The 16,711-nt window shown below is 45.1% G+C and overlaps 1 protein-coding gene across 1 annotated transcript; it reads left to right on the forward strand.

Moving 5' to 3' along the window:
• The first annotated feature begins 1,536 nt into the window (after nt 1-1,536).
• On the forward strand, nt 1,537-13,600 carry MYORG (myogenesis regulating glycosidase (putative)). The gene is given in 6 exon segments (XM_031945440.1): nt 1,537-2,109; nt 10,765-11,428; nt 11,431-11,594; nt 11,596-11,818; nt 11,821-11,970; nt 11,973-13,600. Coding segments are annotated over 5 exon segments (1,977 nt in total). The 5' UTR covers nt 1,537-2,109; nt 10,765-10,854; the 3' UTR covers nt 12,839-13,600.
• Nucleotides 13,601-16,711: the final 3,111 nt, after the last annotated feature.

Raw genomic sequence — 16,711 nt, forward strand, 5'->3', positions numbered from 1 at the left:
AGTTATGACTTTTTTGGGGGGGAAGGGGGGAGAAAGGCGAGGAGAAGCAGAAACTATCTCCGTTCTGCATGTTTTGGGTCTCTCTCTCTTAAAGACACGGGCAGCAAGGTGACACAATGGATAATGAAATGCCAGGCTCAAGTCGGGAAGATCAATCAGCCTCAGACACTTTACTAGTTCTGTGACCTGTTTAGATCAGTTTCCTTATCTGTAAAATGAGCTGAAGAAGGAAATGGCAAACCACCTCAGCAACTTTGCCAAGAAAATCCCAAACGGGCATGAAGAGTCAGACACAAGTGAACATGATGTTGTACTGCCTTATTTTGATGTCCTCCCCTACACCAGCCCCTGTTAAGAATCTCCTGGGCAGAGGAGAGTGGGGAAGGAATGGCTGGGGGACACTCGAATAGTCCCAGCTCATACTATCTCTTCTTAAAATAGGCAAAATGACTCACATGGTCTCCCAGCCAGAACATAAGCAATGCTATAAATAACCCTAAGGTTGGTGGAAGAAAAGGGGAGCCTAGGTTGGTCATAGGTTGGAGAAGGAGATTCTAAACATAGTACCACAGAATGTCAGGGTTAGAAAGGAGGCAAATGATCCTCTGCTACAGGCCCTTTGGGTAGACAAGGTCACAGCCAATTAGTGGCAGAGGTCTTCAAACCATCCTGGAGATTAGGAAGACGCACCATCTGAGTCTGGGAAACAGAGGAACAGTTACTAGGGGAAAAAAAGAGACTTCATATATTTTTTAGGGGAGAAGGTCTGGGTCCTTAAGGAAAAGGGCTTGACTCAGTTTTGTCAATTCAGCAAGCTGATCCCCAACAACCTTGGGAAGGGGGAGAAGTCGTCCTCCCCACCCCATACCTAGACACTCTTATTTTTTTTTTTTATTTTTATTAATTTTATTTTTTATTATTTTTTTTTCCTGTGGCAATTGGGGTTAAATGACTAGCCCAGGGTCTCACAGCCAGGAAGTGTTAAGTGTCTGAGGCCAGATTTGGACTCGGGTCCTCCTGACTTCAGGGCTGGTGCTCTATCCACTGTGCCACCTCGCTGCCCCATACCCAGACACTCTTAACTGAAGCTTCTGCAGTAGAATGCCAGGTTTTGAACTAATCAGAGGAAAAGCAGGAAAAAAAGTTACCTGTCCTCTACTCCTCCCTCCTCTCCCCACCTCTCACCAAATCTCTACAACCAAAAACTTTGGCTCCCTCTCCCTCTCCCACGTGGCCTAGCCTCCGGCAACGAATCTCTAAAGAATCCTTGACCTGGCTTCCCTGAAACCCATTTTGTTGTTTTTTAAACATTTCGACACCGCATATAAAATTTAACATACTTGATTTCCTTTGCAATCTCATGCATTTTACCCATTTAAAACTAGGAGGGCGTATTTATCACAGCCAGACTGCCAGGGGGTCTAGACTATAGGTTAAAACTCAAGCTCTAAAACTACATTTTCCAGTAAGGGGGTGGGGAAGGGAGTAGGTGGGCTCCCCCTCCCAAATCGTTCACTGCCCTGAATGGGGAGAAAAGCCGGCCGGGGCAAGGGGCAGGAGGGCCTGCCGAGGACTGGGGGGGAGAAAAGGAAGTATCAAGGTTTGGGATGTGAGAGGTGAGGAAGGGCGGAATTCTCCACAATTAGGGGACAAGCAGGGGCGGAGTTCGGAAAGCGAGGAGGGAGGAGGGAGAAGAGGCGGGACCTCCGGAGAAGAGTTGGGGGGATGAAAAGGGGCGGAATTCTCGGGGTTACAACGCCGGAGAAGGGGGTGCTGCCACAGTGGGCGCCGAACCCCAGGGGAACCCCCGCGGGGCAGCTTTCGGGGCTACGGGCTTTCCCGGGGCGGGGCGGAGCTCCGGGGACTGGAGGAGGAGCAGGAGCGGGATGGGGGCGGGTCTCCCCAGTGACTCTGGGTAGGGCTTCCCCCCGGGCTGGAGGAGTCCCTGGGACCCTCTGTGCGCCGGGAGGCCGCCCGTGGGCTGCGAGGCGCCGTAAACAAGCTCGGAGCCGAAGCGCTGACCGCGGCCCGCCGCTGCCTGGGGGGCCCACTCCGCCCGCCCCCGCGCCCCTGGCCGGGGTCCCAGAGCCGTCCGGCGGGGAGAAGTGCGTAAGTGCTCCCCTTCCTGGGCGAGGGTCGCGAGTATGCGGGGGGGCGGGGGGGCCGCGAGGTCTGGGGCCGGCTTGGGGGGAGAGGGAGAGCAGCTGGGGAGGGAAGCTGTAGTTAATCGGGGCGGGGACGCCCCTGGGGAGAGAGCGCGAATGGGGGGCTCGGGAGTTGCCTTGGGAGGGATCCCCGGGATCTCGGAGCTGAGCTGTGCCCTAGTCTATTACTTCTGACTTTAACCCCCGCCCCGTCCCTAAAACCAGTCCAGGTCCTGAGCTCTAGCCGAATCTGACCGGGGGATGGGACCCCTCCTCCCGACTGGAGTGCGCGGGTTCCGGGGGAAAGCGGGCGCGGGGACCCCCGGCACCCCGAGCCTCGCCTTTGGGGTGGGTCCGTCGGGCTTGGCTGCGGGATAAGGAGCCCCTGGGCCATGCGCCCTCTCGGTCCGCCCCTGGCTCCGAAACGTGAGGGCGGCAGAACCAGAACTCCGCAGGCTTTGGGCAGAGGGGGGCAGCCCCACGCGGAGACACCTGTGTCACGGAAAACCTCCGGGCTGTCCGCAGTTGTTGGTCCCGGCTTGGCTGTTATCAGCTGCGTGACCCCAAGCAGGAGGACTTGGGAGAAGGCTGCACCAGATGCCTTGTGAGTTCCCTTAACTTCCAAGGCTACGCCCAGTCAGACTCGGGAGCTGCTCTTTGGGGCCAATAGAGTGGCTGTTTGGATGAATGAAATTGCTCTCGGTGGGACGGGGCCGGGAGCTGGTGGAACGGAGAATGTGGGTGAGAAGCCACGGGGGGAGGCCCGGGGAGGATCTCACGGGGTGGGGGCTGGGGCTCCGGGTCCGGGCCAGGGCTCCCCGCCGTCCGATCCAAGCTGCAGTTGGCACTCTCCTGCCTGGCATTGAGGTCTGGGCTGGCGATCAAGTTGCTTTTGAGTGGGACTCTGGTAAATAGCGGAGGGGGGGGGGGGGAGAAACCCGGGAGCCACAAGGGCAAGGCACCAAGGCTTGTGGGAGGGAGACTGGCACTTCCCCTCAGACTTGGAAGAGAGGAAGATCCAGGACAAATGCACAGCAGACACAGCATCCCTTCCCAGGATAAATGAGTCTCCCACAGCCAGACAGTAGGGGAGACCGCGCTGATTACAGGGTGGTGTTCTGGTGAATCTGGGGCTATCGGTAACCACAGAAAGACTTCCAGCCGGGCGGAAGAACAGCTGCCAGCTCCTTCCAGAAATCTTCCCCTCCCCTAGGGTAGCTTGGGCTTGGATTTTAAGCCACTCCTTTCCAGCAGCTGCCCAAGCTGGCAGCAGCTTGAATACGACTGATCTAGATATTTCTTCCGTCCACCTACACAGGAAAGTGCAATGACATCTCTCCAATAAATATGCTTCTCAACTCGTAAACACTGTAAAGTATCTGTCCCTGTCTGTTGTGTCTTGTTAGTTTGTGTCTCTTGTTGTCTTCATTAATGAAGCTCTTTCATGTCCTCATGTTCCCTAGGGTGTGAAGATATTCTATGTCCCATTACTGAATCTCAGAAGGAAACTCACTACATGCAGTGTGGCTTGAACATTTATATTGATGAGGAGCTTACACTGTCCAGGCTGTTTTGGGACAGATCTAATTATGAGTTTTGAAGTGTTTTTGTTTGTTTTTGTAATGAGCAGAAGTCTGCTTCCCTGTAATTTCTACCCACTATCTAGTTTTGCCCTCTGGGACGTAAGGAAACTCCCATTCATTTAACAGCCCTCCATACTGTTCTAAATGTGGGTGAAGTAGAAGACAGTTCTCCTTTGAGGAGCTCAGTCTAGCTGAAGAAACAAGGTATAACAAAGAATCAAAATCAAGAAGACTGAATTTTGTTCAACATAAAAAAAAAAAAAAAAAAAAAAAGCCTATTAATTAGAACTATCCAAAACCAGAAAAATACACTTTGGACACAGTGAGTTCATATTAAATTGAACTGGAAAAAAGATTTTGGTGCTGATAAGTATTTTAATATATTCTTCTCTGACTTCTTCCATGTTCCAATATTACTTTTCCAAGGCTGTGCTGGGGATGGGGAACCAGGAAAAGGGAAACAGAACTAAGAACAAATTACATTTTCTCCTGCTTGAGGCATCAAATAGTGTGAATTTTAGAAATTCTTGTCTTCCTTAAAAAATAAAAAAGACAGGGATTTCCCTATGAAAGGAAGCTTTATGTTGAAGCTTGATAAACCCATCAGAGATACTTTGAGGGAAATCCTATGACTAGGTGACTTAAAATAAAAAAATTTGCATCCGCATCTTTTGTTGATTGTATCACCTAGATATCCTCCCATATGTCTTCCTATCTCAAAGATCTATACCTTATAATAAAGAATTTTTTTGAGAAAAAAAAATTGGTAAAACCAATTAATAAAAAAAATTTCATGTTATATATAATATAGCATCTCTTTGGCCCTCACCTTTGCAAATGAATTGAGACGACAGCTAACTTCTAAAGTCCCTTTTAACTTTGAAGATTCTTTTATTGGAGGGGGAGGATAAAGTGGGAGAAGAGATAGGGAACAGTTCATAAGTGCTCCAGAAAAAAAATCATTGAGCTGGAGATGTCCCCTGTCAGCTCAGAACATTGGTTCTCAAAATACAGTCCAGGGATCCCTGCAGGGCTATGACATCAATACTATTTTCATAATAATACTAAGATATTTTAATTGCTAATGTGGTAATCAGTAGATATAACTGGCATAAACGGAAGCTTTGGGGGTGGGGTCATCAATAATCAGTAGTAGGAATTGGTTCTGAGACCAAAAGGTTTCAGAATATCTCTGAGAAAAGAGATATTTCCTCTCTCCTGTTTACTTCCTTTCTTTCTTCACAACATACTTAGTATAAGACCCTTTACACACAAAATAGAATACTGGGAAGTGGGACCAGGATCTTCCTGGTGGCTTGGAAAGTAGGTGGGATTAAGTGAGGATGGGCCTTTGAACTATTATAGACTACCAAAAAGAGTCATAATGTGCTGTGGGCTTTGGGCTGGATTAGAGAGGTTCCAAGAGGCTTCAAAAATTAGCAAATCAGATATTTCTGGTTATCTTATCAGAGTTTGGATTATCCTGCTAAGACTCACTATTGACAAAAGAAAGATGGTTTTTTTAACTTTTAAAATTTTATACCCAGCCTCTTTTTCCCCTCTCCCCACCCAGTACATGCACACACAAGATTGACTGGAAGATTTCTAGGGAGATTTCTGTGGAAAGATGTCCCTCTGTACCTATCTTTAGACCAAAACAAGATGAGCAAAGGGACTGAAAGACATTCCAGATCAACCTGGACTAAAAGATAAAACTTAGAACTGGAATAACCAGCTCAAAAAGTGAAGGTGGGTTCAAACCCTAGCTCTCAGCACAGTAAAGTTTCAGTCAAGTTGGCAACTTTAGAGAACCCGATTTACTTTTGCTTGGAGCTGGAAGTGATGGAGGCAAAAGCTTAGATGACTGAATTAAAAATACAGTTTTGTAACTGGCACTGTTTCTCAGATGTGTTTTTCCTGGGAATGGAAAAAGTAAATACAGCTTGGTGACTTTTCTCCTTCCTCTTTACCTTAGCTCCACTCTGCCACTGATTAGAAGTTTGGTAATAGAGAATTAGAGACAAATCCAGAGCAAGTTAATGTTTGTCCACGGATCTTTTTGTGTATTCTTGCTTGTCATGTGGCTGCCTATGTCAAAGTTCCCTTGCCAGTCCTAGAATTCTGTGATTCTTGTGTGGTTCTATGTGTGAATCTCAGTGTGGGGGATGGGATAAGCAAAGGAAAAGGAGAGGAGTCTTGATGGTGATGGTGGTGATGGTGGTGGTGGTGATGATGATGATGGTGTAATTATATTGTAAGTAAAGGTTTGAAAATTGCCATGGCCATAAGTAGCCATTTTTTCATCCCTGGACAAATGGCACAAAATATTTATTCAAATCAACTTTTATTATTTTTTTGTAATTATGCTTATTTGTTAAGTTTTTTTAATTTTTATTTATTTATTTACAAAGTATATGCATGGATAATTTTTCCCAACATTGATCCTTGCAAAACCTTTCGTTCCGAATTTTCCCCTCCTTCCTCTCACTCCTTCCCCTAGGTGGCTGGTAGTCCAATACATGTTAAATATGCTGAAATACATGTAAAATCATGTATATACATATTTACACAGTTATCTTGCTGCACAAGAAAAATCAGATCAAAAAGGAAGGAAAAGAAAAACTGAAAAAGAAAGCAAAATACAAGCAAATAATCTGAGTGAAAATACTATATTGTGGTCCACACTCTGTTCCCATGGTTCTCTCTGGGTGTAGATGGCTCTCTTCATCATTTAACAAGTAGAACTGGTTTGAATCATCTCAATGTTGAAGAGAGCCATGTCCATCAGAATTGATCATATAATCTTGTTAGCGTGTATAATGATCTTCTAGTTCTGCTCATTTCACTTAGCATCAGTTCATGTAAGTCTCTCTAGGCCTCTCTGAAATCATCCTGCTGGTCATTTCTTACAGAACAATAATATTCCATAATATTCATTCCAACTGATAAGCATTCATTCAGTTTCCAGTTTCTTGCCACTATAAAAAGGGCTGCCACAAACATTTTTGCACATGTTGGGTCCCTTTCCCTCCTTTAAGATCTCTTTGGAATATAAGCCCCGTAGAAACACTGTTAGATCAAAAGGTATGAACAGTTTGATAACTTTTTAAGCATAGTTCGGAATTGTTCTCCAGAATGGTTGAATCTGTTTACATTTCCAACAATGTATTAGTGTCCTGGTTTTCCCAATCCCCTCCAACATTCGTCATTATCTTTTCCTATCATCTTAGCCAATCTGACAGGTGTATAATGTTGTCTCAGAGTTGTCTTAATTTGCATTTCTATGATCCATAGTGATTTGAAGCACCTTTTCATGTGGTTACAAATAGTTTCCATTTCTTCATCTGAAAATTGTCTGTTCATATCCTTTGACCATTTATCGATTGGAGAATGGTTTGATTTCTTATAAATTTGAGTCAATTCTCCATATATTTTAGAAATGAGTCCTTTATCAGATCCTTGGGATGTAAAAATGTTTTCCCAGTTTATTACTTTCTTTCTATTCTTGTTTGCATTAGTTTTGTTTGTACAAAAACTTTTTAACTTGATATAATAGAAATTATGTATTTTGTGATACTTAATGATCTCTCATTCTTCTTTAGTCACAATGACACTAGGAGGTGATATCTTGACTTGCAAGTGAATTGGTTTTAGGTAAGGCAGGGCTGTGCAAAGTCATCAACTTCACTCTCTCCTCCAATCATGAGAGTCCAATAGCAAGACCTATGTGAGGATAACTGAAGATGTCCCCCAAATGCAGTAGGAGACCTTGCCCCCCCTTTTTTTTTATAACTTTGTATTTACAAGTTATATGCATGGGTAATTTTTCAGCATTGATAATTGCAAAATCTTTTGTTCCAACTTTTCCCCTCCTTCCCCCCCCCCCTTCTCCCAGATGGCAGGTTGACCAATACATGTTAAATATGTTAAAGTATAAGTCAAATACAATATATGTATACATGTCCAAACTTATTTTGCTGTACAAAAAGAATCAGACTTTGAAACAGTGTACAATTAGTCTGTAAAGGAAATAAAAAATGCAGGTGGACAAAAATAGAGGGATTGGGAATTCTAGGTAGTGGTTCATAGTCATCTCCCAAAGTTCTTTCTTTCTTTTTTTTTTTTTTCCTGGATTAAATTTTCTTTTTTTTTTTTTTTTTAATTAATTTATTTTTTTATTTAATAGCCTTTTATTTACAGGACTCCCAAAGTTCTTTTGCTGGGTGTAGCTGGTTCAGTTCATTACTGCTCTATTGGAACTGATTTGGTTCCTCTCATTGTTGAAAAGAGGGCCATGTCCATTATATAGTATTGTTGTTGAAGTATATAATGATCTTCTGGTCCTGCTCATTTCACTCAGCATCAGTTCATGTAAGTCTCTCCAGGCCTTTTTGAAATCATCCTGCTGGTCATTTCTTACAAAATAATAAATTCCATAAAATTCATATACCACAATTTATTCAGCCATTCTCCAATTGATGGGCATCCACTCAATTTTCAGTTTCTGGCCACTACAAAGAGGGCTGCCACAAATATTCTTGCACATGCAGGTCCCTTTTTCCTTCTTTAAAATCTCTTCGGGATATAAGCCCAGTAATAACACTGGTGGATCAAAGGGTATACACAGTTTGATAACTTTTTGAGCATAGTTCCAAATTGCTCTCCAAAATGGCTAGATGTGTTCATAATTCTACCAACAATGTATCTATCAGTGTCCCTGTTTTCCCACATTCCCTCCAACATTCCACATTATCTTTCCCTGTCATTCTAGCCAGTCTGACAGGTGTGTAGTGGTATCTCAGAGTTGTCTTAATTTGCATTTCTATGATCAATAGTGATCTGAAGCACCTTTTCATATGGTTATAAATAGTTTGCATTTCTTCATCTGAAAATTGTCTGTTCATATCCTTTGGCCATTTATCAACTGGAGAATGGCTTGATTTCTTATAAATTTGAGTCAATTCTCCATATATTTTAGAAATGAGGCCTTTATCAGAACCTTGGGATGTAAAAATGTTTTCCCAGTTTATTGCTTTCTTTCTATTCTTGCTTGCATTAGTTTTGTTTGTACAAAAATTTTTTAACTTGATATAATAAAAATTATGTATTTTGTGATCAGTAATGATCTCTCCTTCTTTGGTCACAATGACACTAGGAGGTGATATCTTGACTTGCAAGTGAATTGGTTTTAAGTGAGGCAGAGCTGTGCAAAGTCATCAACTTCACTCTCTCCTCCAAGCATGAGAGTCCAATAACAAGACATATGTCAGGATAACTGAAGATGTCCCCAAATGCAGTGGGAGACCTTGCCCTTTTTAAGCCAAGATGTTTCCCAGTTCTTAGTTTGAGGTATGGAAGGGGAATAGGAGAAAGAGAGAGACCTAGTGTGGTCATACCTGGGATTGAAGCTGGTCTGAGAAAGATCGCCCATGAGGTTCTACCCTCAAGGAAAAAAAAGAAATTGTCTCGTAACTTTTTATTTAAAGAAATTAGTATCTTTTTTTGATATGCTTGCCTTCTTAATATGTCCTCTTCATTCTCTCCTTTCACTATGGCTTTGGAATACTATTCCCAAGGCAAAGCACTTACCTTTTGTCCAGCAAAACCATCAACATACATTTATGGAGAACTTGTTATGAGCTAGGCTCTGTGGGAGAATATAGAGAAGGATGAACAATTGTTTGAAGTGCTTATAAGTGGGAAAATAAGACTTAAAAGTGAAAAGTTCCCAAACAATCCAAGGTGGTAGTGTGTGATAAGTAAATAACATAGTCAACAGGAAGAGGTACTTCATTTTGGACTAGAGTAGAGAAAGCTAGTTAAAGGAGGTGGTGCTTTAGGTGGGTCCTAAAAGGTTAGGGTTTGAACAAGGAGAACATTTCAGGAAATTATTATGACATGTTTAAGGGGGGAGAGAAGACCAATAGAGGGTTCATGAAAAGGAAGCACTGAAAAATGAAGCTGGATAGAGGTAGGTTAGATATAAGACTATTCTGAATGCTAGGTTAAGAAGTTGAGACTTCTTGGTGGTCACTAAGGTGCCTTTGGATATCTTGACCAAAAGTTGGGGCTCTCCATTAAGAAAGTCAATTTGCCTGCCATATTTGGAATGAATTAGAGGGAGACACGACAAAAAGTTGGGATAATAGTTAAAGAGTTTGTTGTATAATCAAGACAAAGGCTAAATGCCTAAATTATGGTAGTAGTAGATGTCAGAAAGGAGGGGAAGAGAAGGATGGGAAAGATTTTGGGAAAGTAGCTAGAAAACATAAGCCAACAAAGTATGAAATAGTACAGAACTTTTCCTTAGAATATTGTAATTTAGAGGGCATTGATAGTGCTTGTACTCCTTCAGCAGGTAAGTACAATTGAACTGCACATTTAGTTTGCAAGAATCTTTAGTTAAAAGTAGAAAATTACCAGATGGTTCCACAACCCAGATGACTTGCCTCTCTGGCCCACCTTGCTACTTCCCCTGGTGGCCTCCCCAGCGGTGACCTAAGGCCTTTTCCTCTGTGTGATTTTGTGTCTTAAGGATATAAGGATTTTGACAATTTACTCTCCTGTCTGCAATTAATTTTGTCTTACTGCTTGCCATATCCCAGGATTGATGGTTATGATTTCTGATTTGGAGTTGTAGTGAGGAATTCCCTTTATAAAGAAATGAGCTTTTATTAAGCATTTACTAGCTTCTAAGCACCATGTTGCCCCTAAGGATATTACATTCTTATTAGAATGAATAGTACTTAATAAATAATAATAAATAGTCTTAAAGTACTAGTATGAATGTGAGTTGATATCATCTTCATTTTTGAAATATTGGAAGTGGTTTATCCAGCATCTTCCTGTTTCCATGTCCCATATTCTATACTGTCAAAAAAATCTGCTTGAGTCTACTCCATGGATATTATGCTGTCAAATATATATTTTTGGAGGTCAAGGACAGAAGGATGTGGAAAGGGGGGGTGAATAAAAGGATTACAGGAGTTTAAAAGTCGCATAAAGAACTAAACACTGTCTCTTTCCCCCTTTTTCAGACGCTGGTTCTTCAGGCCTCAGTGGATCTGGTTATATAATCCTATGGGGAAAGTAGTAGCCTTCCCCTTCCTTTCCCAGCCTGAGGGGTTATGACCCAGGATCCCCAAAAAGGGAGACATCGAAGGGGGAAGAAAATTGAGCAGGATTCTCAGGCTGCTGCCAGAGCTGCCACAACCATGTATACCTTTCTCCCTGACAACTTTTCCCCGACCAAGGTCAAGCCATCCAAGGAACTAAAACCCATGTTGGGATCTATAGTGCTGGGGCTCCTGCTGGTCTTAGCGGCTGTGGTTGCTTGGTGCTACTACAGCACATCTCTCCGGAAGGCCGAGCGCCTTGGGGCTGAGCTATTGGAGCTCCGGACCAGTGGTTTCTCCATCCGGAACCAGCAGGGAGAGCAAGTGTTCCGGCTGGCCTTCAGCTCCGGGGCTTTGGACCTGGAGTCCTGTGCACGAGAGGGGGATGTCTTAAGTTGCTCTCGCTCCACGGGAGGCCCCCTCAATTTCTTCATCCAGACAGTGGGCCCAAGGCACCGTCATGGCTCAGTTCGCTGGGGGGCTGGCTCCCCGCCGGTGGGCACACCATGTTCTAGGGGCGTGCACTGGTAGGGGGCCCGGATCGCACCACCTGCCCATCCAGCTGCGGGCCTCCAAGGGCAACCCTTTCACCAGTGCGGTTACCCTCCGGGCCGCCGGTATTCGGCGCTTGGCTGTCTAAAGCAGTGGCCATCAAAGTCAATGACTCGGTGCCCTTCCACGGCGGGCGCCCGGCCTCTCCCCCAAGGCCCGCTACCAACCCGTCCTCAAAGCCCATGGGCCAGGCCCCTGAAGCTCAGTTACCGCGTCTGCGTGGGTTCCGATGTGACGTCAATTCAAAGTACTGTGCGGCAGCCCCGCCCAGGTGCGGCCGGGCCTTCCGCCCCATTTGGTCCCGTGGGCTCTCGGGAGGCTGGGGGACAAAGGGTCCTGCGCTTTGCGGAGAAGATCCGCAAGTACCGCTTCAACTGCAGCTACTTGGAGATTGATGACGTACCGCCCACCCCCGGGGACTTCGCCTTGTAGGGTTCCCAAACCCGGATGTTCGGAAGCTGCGGAGGCTGGTTTTGCGGGTCACCTGGGTGCCCCTTTTCCCCCAAACTGTCCAGCTTTGGCGAGGTGGGCCGGGGGGGCTTTTTCGCGAGCCCACGGCGGCTGCGGCGGTGGCGGTGGAGCGGCCGGGGCCGTGCTGGACTTCCACCGGGGGGTTCCGGGCCACCTGCGGAGGCTCCGCACGCAGTACTCCATCTCCTCCTTTAAGTTCGACGCGGGCGAGGTGAGCTACCTGCCCCGGGACTTCAGCACCTTCCGTCCCCTGTCAGATCCCAACCTCTGGAGCCGGCGCTACACCGAGATGGCGCTTCCTTTCTTCTCCTTGGCTGAGGTGCGTGTGGGCTACCAGTCACAGAACATCTCTTGTTTCTTCCGCCTGATCGACCGGGACTCCGTGTGGGGCCACGAGCTGGGTCTGCGCTCCTTGATCCCGGCGGTGCTGACCATCAGCATGCTGGGCTACCCCTTTATCCTGCCCGACCTCATCGGCGGCAACGCCGTTCCGGGGCACACGGCGGGCGAGGGCGGCGGGAACGCGGGAATCCCGGAGCGCGAGCTCTACGTGCGCTGGCTGGAGGTGGCGGCCTTCATGCCGGCCATGCAGTTCTCCATCCCGCCCTGGCTCTATGACCAGGAGGTGGTGGAGATAGCGCGCAAGTTTGCAGCCTTGCGGGCGGAGCTGGTCGCCCCCCTGCTGCTGGAGCTGGCCGGGGAGGTCACCGACACGGGCGATCCCATAGTTCGGCCTCTCTGGTGGATCGCCCCCGGAGATGAAGCGGCCCATCGGGTGGATTCCCAGTTCCTCATTGGCGACACGCTGCTTGTGGCGCCTGTGCTGGAACCGGGCAAGCAGGAGCGCGATGTGTACCTGCCCGCGGGGAAGTGGCGCAGCTATAAGGGCGAGCTCTTTGTCAAGGCACCCATCCTGCTCACAGACTACCCGGTGGATCTGGACGAAGTGGCTTATTTTACCTGGGTGTCCTAAGCCTGCTTTTCCTAGAAATCTCATTGCTCAGAGAGCTTAACATCAGAACCTTATTTCCCCTTTCCTTACCCTAGCCTCTTAGAGAGCCCATCTTAGAGACATCCGGGCTCCAACCCCAGATACTTCACCACCAACCCCCATTCCAAAACTGTTCCCAACTCCATCCTCCAGCCTAGACTGTGATGAATTTTACTCCAAACCTTCCCTTTACCAAGACCTTGCCTCTGGACACGATTCCTCCTTTCCCCAATCACACCTCCCTTAGAGCCATTTCCTTATCTATCAGCTAGCTCCGTCTCCATATCATTCCTTCCCCAAAGACTTTGGATTAGGTCCCTTGGTTCTAATCTGTCACCGATCTCTCCTTTAAGCTCCCCCACTTCAATCTTTTTGGGTATTTCTGGCCCTTCTCAAATAAGGTTTGTCTGAAAACTTTTAGGACACATATCTACCCTTATTCCTCTGAGACTTGGAACAAGGGAAGGGGAAGGTCAGTCATAGTCTCACTTTCTAGCCTTCCCTACCCAAGAGAAATTCCTCCCACAGCTATAGTCTGTATTCTCATAACCCATGCTAAGGACTTGCTCCCAGTATGCAGTGCTTCTGTCTCGGAAGATCTTATCTTCCATTGCATTCTGGGACTTGTAGTCTCCTTGGGTAGAAAGGCAAGAATAAACCCATTAAGTACCATAGACTATTAGAACTGAAAGGAAACTTAGTGGTCATCTGGTTTGGGAGATTTGAAAAAAAAAAAAAAAAAAAGGCAGGAACCTATTGGAAGGGGAAGAGGTAAAGTGAGAAGATTGAAATTAGGGTAGGGAGTAAAACCCTATTTCTGTCTCCCAAAGGGATGTAGGTTTTGTGGTTTCAGCCTCTTCATACTCCTTTCCTTCCATTTCCCCACTCTCCCCTTTTTTTTTTATTGAACCACTTAATGCTCCTCATGAGCCATATATATATACATGGGGCCCCAAATCACAATAGGATAGCAGGGGGTTAAAGATCCCCTTCTTCTCCCCTGACTTAGCTCCTCTTTGCACATGGTTGGTCATTAAAAGCACAAAAATGAGATCTGCCTGGATTGAGAAGGGAATGTTTCCTACCCCCTCCTCACCTTCTGTTTAGTCTCCACTTCCCTGTTTCTCATCTGGGAGTTTCCTTCTCAGAACAAACTTGGGTGGGGAAGTAGAACTGAGCTATAGGTCTTGTGAGGTGACCTGTCCTGATTCTTTTCCATTAATGAATTCCAGCTTCCATCACTTCCAATTCTGGCAGTATTTCTCATCTCTTCCTCCTTTGATACAAGTATCTCTCCTGACAAACTACTATAGATAGTGGAATAAATTTTAATGGTCATCTATTCTGAGAGAATTTTTTAAATTTAGGAAAGTAAAGGAGGGGGAACAGATGGGGTCAGAAGATTGAAGTTAGAGTAGGGAATAAAACCCTCTTTCTGACTTCCAAAGTGATATGAACTTTGTGGTCCCAGTTTTAAATCTTAGGTTCAGTTATATTCTCATAACCATGACATGGAACACCTTGTCCATCACAGCCAGCTCCTGCATTTGATCATGATTCTTACTATTACCCCTCTGGGAACTGAGCCTTAATGGGAGTAAATGAATTGGAAATCTCTGAAATTCTGAAACTGGCTCCTGGTTACCCTTGCCTGAAAAGATAAATTGAAATCCCTTCTCTTTGAGAGTGGGGGAATAAGTAAGCTCTAAGTGTATACTCTTTCCAGCCCTGGCCTTAGTCCTCCTTCCCTTCTCCTTTCCTAACCCCAGTTTAGGAAAAAAGTAGAAGTGGCTGCACACAGACTATCAGGAGCCCTTGGGGCCAGAGTCTCCTCAGGCCATACTAACTGGGCATGGAACCATGAAGGCTATATGGTCTTTACCCACATTGCACCCCAGAGACTAGGCAAGCATAGAGTACAGAATAGATCATATATTCTAATGCTGCACTGATACCCCCCCCCCCCCCCCCCCCCCCCCCCCCCCCCCCCCCCCCCCCCCCCCCCCCCCCCCCCCCCCCCCCAAGACCTATCTGTTCAGCACTGCTCCATTCAGACACACTGATAGGTCAGGGATGCCTTAATGTGAGAATCGCCTCTTGTGAATGTAAGTGACTGCGTGTGTACACACGTGACTTAATCTCTATGTATATGTCCATACCTGTCTCTCTATCCATGTGGCTTTGGATATGAATGTCTATGGGGCTGGTTATCTCTGTGTGATTGCCCCTGAGTCTCTTTTTTCTGTGGCCAGGTATATCTATTTGACAAACTAGTTCTGTATAGTGATTGTCTCCTTATGTGACTGGGTGCATGTGTGAATGGCTCTGTGTAACTATTTTGTGGCTGTGTGTAGGGATTAGATGTGTATGTGTTAGATTGATTCATGTGTCTGCATGTATGAAATTGTATGTGTGAAAGGGTTTGGGGTTTGGGGAGAGGGTCCTGGATATCTCTATGTGAATGTGCATGTAACTGGGTATTTGCTTGCATGTGAATGTGTGTGTGAGAGAAGTGTGTAGCTATTTGGGTGAGAGGATGGGGCTGTCCATGGTTCTGTATCTGGGTGACTGTGAATGTATTTCTGTGGCTGGATATGTGTATACATGTATGAAAGAATCTCTCTGAATGTGCATGAGTGGTTGAGCATCTTTATGTCTATGTGACTCTGTGGCCATGTATGTTCATGTGTTAGAAAACAGCTGGGTAGTTTTGTGTGTCTGTAGCCGAGTTTCTATATCTACAGTAATATTTTCCCATAGCTACATTTCTTTGTGTATATGAATCTCTCTGTGTATATGTCTGAATGTCTTTCTCTTTGACCACTGTGTATGTAGATTACCACTGTGTATATAGATCTAATTTTGTCTTTGTGCATGTGTGGCAATGATGTATATATATGTCCATGAGTGATTGCATCAGCCAGTCAACACACATTTACTAAACCTTTGCTATAGGCTAAGGATGCAAAGGAAAGCAAAAAAGAGTCCCTTTTTTCAAAGAGCGCCTACATTTTTTTTTATTTTATTTTTTCAATTAACAAGCATTTTTTTTTTTTCTTTTCCACTTTCCCAGTTCTCACTGACAGGAAACAAAAAGAAAAAACCTTTATGACAAGTATATATAGTCAAGTAAACCAAATTTTTTCATTGACCATGTCCAAAGATGAATATATCGTTCTGCATCTTGATTCCATCACTTCTGCCAAGAGGTGACTAGTACACTTTAGCTTTGTTTCTTTGGACTCATGGATTTTTATTTCACTTTTCAGTTCTAAAGTCTAAAGTCTAAGAAAAAGAATGTTTTTCTTAATGTTATTTTGTAGATTACTGCTCTAATTCTGCTCATTTCACTCTGCATTTGCTCATACAGTTTTCCCAGTTTTTAAAAAAACTTTCCATTTCTTCAGGCACAATAATATCCCATTGTTCATATGTCATAATTTCTTTAGAGATTCCCTAATAGATAGACAATTCCTTAGTTTCCAGGCATTGTTTTTTGCTGCTTTGGAAAGAGCTGCTATAGATATTTTTGTACATATGCATCCTTTCTTATTGATTTCTTTAGGGTATATCTATAATAATGGTGTAACTAGGTCAATGGTACACACAATTTACTGACTCTGGGGTAGCTAGATGGTGCAGTGGCTAGAGCACCAGCCCTGAAATCAGGAGGACCTGAGTTCAAATCTGAGCTTAGACACTTAACACGTCCTGGCTGTGTGACCCTGGGTAAGTCACTCATCCCCAGTTGCCCCACTTAAAAAAACAAACAAACAAAAAAAACAACAACACCACCAGTTTAGTGACTCTTTGAGCATCGTTTCAAATTGCTTTCCGGGATGGCTGGACCAATTT

This window comes from Sarcophilus harrisii, chromosome 1 (genome assembly GCF_902635505.1).
Source record: "Sarcophilus harrisii chromosome 1, mSarHar1.11, whole genome shotgun sequence".
Lineage (NCBI taxonomy): Eukaryota > Metazoa > Chordata > Mammalia > Dasyuromorphia > Dasyuridae > Sarcophilus > Sarcophilus harrisii.